Source organism: Cicer arietinum, chromosome 3 (genome assembly GCF_000331145.2).
Source record: "Cicer arietinum cultivar CDC Frontier isolate Library 1 chromosome 3, Cicar.CDCFrontier_v2.0, whole genome shotgun sequence".
NCBI lineage: Eukaryota > Viridiplantae > Streptophyta > Magnoliopsida > Fabales > Fabaceae > Cicer > Cicer arietinum.
In genome coordinates this window covers 39,070,624-39,076,028 of record NC_021162.2, presented here as the reverse complement: position 1 = coordinate 39,076,028, position 5,405 = coordinate 39,070,624, and the positions used below count along the sequence as shown (strand labels likewise).

The window sequence follows — 5,405 nt, the reverse complement described above, 5'->3', positions numbered from 1 at the left end:
TTACACTTCTACCCTTATATTTTAATAAAAATTCAATTTTACTTTTAATATAACACTCCGTTGCACGGGATAGATTATATGTTATATATATAATATTAAGTTTTAAATTCACAAAATAAATTTATATAAATTTTAATTTATAAAATATTATCGTTAAATAATATTATAATATATTAGTTGACATTGTACAGTAATTTTAATCTATACGCTTTTTGAAAAATAATTATCTTTAATTATTGAATAATAGTTAAAATAAACATATCCACAAAATAAAAAATAAATTAGTTACTTAAAAGTAAAAGTAATTCAATACAATCTTATAGTCAAAAAATAGAACATGAACTGTGTAAAAATAGTAACATAAGACAGGTCAATATTATCTTAGCTATTCTCTTATATAATTTGTAATTAATAGTAATATTTAAATATAGTATATTTATTAAAAAATACAAAAACAAATAAAATTAAATAAAAAATAAATGTAAAAAATATATTCTCTTTCTTGAATATAGTATATTATAAAATTGGCTTTATGGAGTATATAAAGAACTGCCTAATTTATATAATTATTCATTGTATTGAAATATTTAAAAAGTATAGACGAACATGTATATGCAGTGGCGGATCTTGACCGAAAAGGTTGGGGTGGCCGACATAAAAATTAAATATATAAATAATATTATATAGCAAAAAATTAAGTTGTAATAAACACAAAGTGAAATATCAAATAATTTAACTATATGATTTAAGAATACTTTAAAGTAATGCTCTACGCTCTTTAATTAATTTGAAATCATCAATAATAGACTCAGAAGTGATACTTGCAACAATTTCCCTTTCAATATAAATCGTCATGGTATCTGCTAAAAAGTCATCTTCCATCTTGTTTCTTAACCTTGATTTAATAATTTTCATTGCTGAAAAAGATCTTTCAGTTGTGGCAGTAGAAACCGGAAGAGTCATGATAAGACGAAGTAGTCTATCAATCAAGTAGAAATTTTGCGTCTTTTCAGTTGCAATCAAACATGAGCACAATTCTTGGATAGTTGATAAATTCTTCAAATTTAAATCTTGACGAGCATCAATTAAGAAATGTTGGAGTTGAAATTTCAAATTAATCTTCTCTTGCATGTTGAAATCCACAGGGTAATATTTTTCAACTAGAGTGCAAATTTTTTCAATGTTAAAAGATTTATAATTATCCTTAGGAGTCAAAGCACAACTTAGAGTTAACAAATCTATTGCTTGCTCACTAAATCTGTTATTCAACTCTTGTAATTGTTGATCAATGGCAGTAAAAAATATTTCAACTCTAAAATAATGCTCTATTGTAACCTGACCTTGTTGAAGACGAGATCGTCCAAATTTTGTTGTTGAATGAACATCGTTGAGATCAGGAATTTCAATATCATGTTTTTCACAAAAGTTCTTCACTTCAGTAAATAATGCATCCCAACCATCTTCTCTCAATACTTGAATAAGATACTTTGTTGTTCCAACCAAACACATGGCATTAACTATATCCTGAGATTGTTGTTGTAAGGCTTGACAAAGTATATCAGTTATCCCCATAATTTTTTTCATCAAATGCAAGATAAATATAAAATCAAACGCCTTCAAATAATTATAAGCACTATCAGCATCCCCACGTGTAGAATAACTTGCTCTTTCATTTGTAATTTTTTTTAAAACAATACAAGTTGCCTCATACATATTTATCAAGCTACAAATAGAAGAGAAATGTGATCCCCAACGAGTATCCCCAGCTCGTTTCAAAGTACCAATTTGATTTATACCTTTACCAGTTACAATCTCATCAATTTCTAGCAAATGTGCAATTTCCTCTAATTGAGCAGCTTGTAACTCATCATGACGCTTAGTAGAAGAACAAACAACATTAACAACAAAAGTGAGCTTCTCAAAAAATTTATGAATTGGAACAATTTCTCTTGATGCACTAACCAAAGCAAGTTGCAATCGATGAGCAAAACAATGGACATAGTATGCGTAAGGACAATCTTTCATAAACAGTGCTTGTAAACCGTTCCATTCTCCTCTCATATTACTAGCACCATCATACCCTTGACCACGCATGTTAGAAACATCAAGATTATGTCGAGAAAGTATATCACATACTTTTTCTTTCAGAGTTAAAGTTGTAGTGTCTTTAACATGTGCCACAAAAAAAAATCGCTCTTGTATTAAACCAACTTTGTCAACAAATCTTAACACAAGAGACATTTGTTCCCTTTTTGATTCATCACGAGCTTCATCTACAACGATGCAAAATTTGGAATCACCAATTTCTTCACATATATGTTTTCTCACCCTACTAGAAAGAATATGCAAAATCTCTTTTTGAATTTGATGTGAAGTATATTTAGAATTATATGGAGCATTTTCCAACACAACTTTCGCAACTTCATCATTGTAAGTTGCCAAGAGTTTTATCAATTGAAGAAAATTGCCTTGATTTCTTGACCCGCTAGTTTCATCATGTCCCCTAAAAGCACAAGCTTGAAGTGTTAACCAACGAACAGTGTCAATTGATGTCTTGAGACGTATTCGATTCTTCAAAATTTGTTCTGAGCTTTGCACTTGAAAAGTATTCCTAATATGTCCATCTTGATTCAACAAGTCTAGACAAGCTTTCATTGCATTGTTGTGTGGTGAGCAAGGATCCATCCCTATGTGTTTGAGAAAAGCGCAAAATTTTCCATTTTTAACTTTCTTCCAATTTCTAAAACCTGTACCAATGAAGACATCTGATCCAGGACGTCCAGTTGGTCTTTTGCTAAATAGATAGCATGGTAAACAATATGCAGCATCTTTAGAAGGTGAATATTCTAGCCATGAAGAAAATATGTTAAACCAAGCATATTGAAACCGTCTTGGATGAACCTCGTTGCCAGATAAAGGATATTCTTTTAAATTTATTTGATAAGGACCAAATTTTAGATACGCTTTTCGTATTGCATCCAATTTATTTGGTGGATATTGCCAAATTTGAGGGCGCTTTCCGGGATCACGTTCTAAACATTTCTCAAAGTCATCTTCGAAAACTCTAGGAACCTTGGAAAGACGAATATTATTTTCTTCAATTCTTGGATTCTCAGAGATAGTTTCAGATGTAGAAGTTATAATTTCTTCATCTCTTTCACCGTCACAAAATTTCCTCTTGAAAAAAGAATCAATTCTTTTACTCTTCTTCATTCTCACAAACTTATCTAAATCAATCAATTATATGCAACAAAAAAATTAAAACACTTTATATGGACAAAAAAACTCAAACAAAAATGCAACAAAACTCAAACATCTTATATGCAACAAAAAAAACTCAAACACTTTATATAGACATAAAATCAAACACCTTATGTGCGACAAAAAACTCAAACACTTTATATTGATATAAAATCAAACACCTTATCTGCAACACAAAAACTCAAACAAAAATGCAACAAAACTCAAACATCTTATATGCAACAAAAATATTCAAACACTTTATATAGACATAAAATCAAACACCTTATGTGCGACAAAAATCTCAAACACTTTATATTTATATAAAATCAAACATCTTATGTGCAACACAAAAACTCAAACAAAATGCAACAAAACTCAAATATCTTTATATAGGCATAAAATCAAACACTTTATGTGCGATAAAAAACTCAAACACTTTATATTGATATAAAATCAAACGTGCAACACAAAAACTCTAAAGAAAAATCAGCACTAACGTCTAATTGAAACTTCAAATTAAAATTGCAAACTCCAAATCAAAGCTTCAAACTCAACACTAACAATACAAGCTTTAAATTTCATGCATACATTAATCAAATCTAACAAAAATCAGCACTAGCTAACAAAAATCAGCAATAACAAAATAGAAATTTGAACCTTTTGAACAAAGTAGCAACGCGATCTAGAGAGTTGTGGCGAACAGAGAGGTGAGAGCGACGAACGGCCACGGAGGCAGAGGCGGTCGCAGGCCCGCAGCTTCGTTTGTCGGAGGCGGTCGCGCGGTTTCAAACTGGCACAGAGGAGGAACGATTGGTTTGTTTGGCAGAGGCGGCCGTCGTCAACTGATTATGGAAGAGGGAGAGAGGGAGGCTGAATGCAAGAGAGAGGGGAAGAAGAGGGAGAGAAGGAGGCTGAATGCAAGAGAGATGGGAAGAAGAGGGAGAGAAGGAGGCTGAATGGGAGAGGGGAAGAAAGAGAAAATAAAATTAGGTTTAGGTATTTCTGTAATTATTTAGTTTTAAGTAGGGCAGTTTAGTCATTTTACTTATAAATTTTTTTTTTTTTTTTTGGGGGTGGCCGTGGCCCCCCCTGTCCCTATGAAGCTCCGCCTCTGTGTATATGGATTTCAAATTTTGGTTTTATTTAAAACAAATATATAAATAAATATTGTAATTTTTTTAACTAAATATAATACTATAAAGGGTAGTAAAAAAAAATCAAAATATATGTTTGATTCAGTTTCACAAAGTTTTTACTTTTTATGTTAATGGGTTTTATAACTTTTGGGAGTGTAATAAAAACTCATAAAAATGAAATATAGAGAAAACTTTATATAAGAAGTTTGTTAGCTTTTTAATAAGGAGTACCGTTGATGCACACATCAATAAAGTTAATTTTAATAAGGAGTACTGTTGATTGAAGAAATAATAGTCACCTCTTTATTGGTTTGAAGTAAATTTTAATAAGGAGTACTGTTGATGCACACATCGATAAAGAGCTGACTATTATTTCTTCTTGGAGCATTACAAAATCACATATATAGAATTTTAAAACACTATATTAGAAATGTTTAACGAATTTTGTTGATATTTTGTTTTTATGTTTATTACAACTATTTCGTTTTAATTAATTCATATTTAGTAAAAATAAAAAAAATAAACACAGTTGATTAATGTATAGTTTTTTAATACATTATAAAACTCTATTGAAAATAATGTATAAATATATTAATTTGCTATAATTAAAATTAACCTTTTTTGATTGACTTCATTACATTTCAAAATAAGAATTACAGCAAAGATGAATTTTTTGAGTCTCCTTATGAAATTGTGGAGAATAAGTGTTGTTAGAGTTATAACTTTTTATTGACTAAAAGCAACTTCTTATTTAGGGTTAAAAATATATGTATCGAAAATACCTTAACTATTTTTATATTTGGAAATTTGAAAAAAAAAATTACTTTTATTATTTTAGTATTTGTTAATATGTAATATGCATAATTGCTCTGGTGTTCAATTAATTTAATTTCAAATAATGTTTTAGCGTTTTATTTTTATTTTTATTTTTATTAGAATATCCTCTTGTTTTTTTAAAGTAACTAAAATGCTCCATTCCGTAAAAAAAAAATTACTAAAATGACCTACTTTTTTTAACATTCAATA

The 5,405-nt window shown here is 29.2% G+C and overlaps 1 protein-coding gene across 1 annotated transcript; it reads right to left on the bottom strand.

Annotated features, from left to right (window-relative positions):
* Window positions 1-756: 756 nt before the first annotated feature.
* LOC101497900 (uncharacterized) lies at window positions 757-3,647 on the bottom strand. Its single transcript, XM_004488898.2, has one exon. The coding sequence runs from the start codon at window positions 3,211-3,213 to the stop codon at window positions 757-759; it is 2,457 nt and encodes an 818-aa protein (XP_004488955.2). The 5' UTR covers window positions 3,214-3,647.
* Window positions 3,648-5,405: the final 1,758 nt, after the last annotated feature.

Coding starts and splice junctions, on each gene's coding strand:
- LOC101497900 (XM_004488898.2), bottom strand. CDS start 3,213: ATGAAGAAGAGTAAAAGAATTGATTCTTTTTTCAAGAGGAAATTTTGT.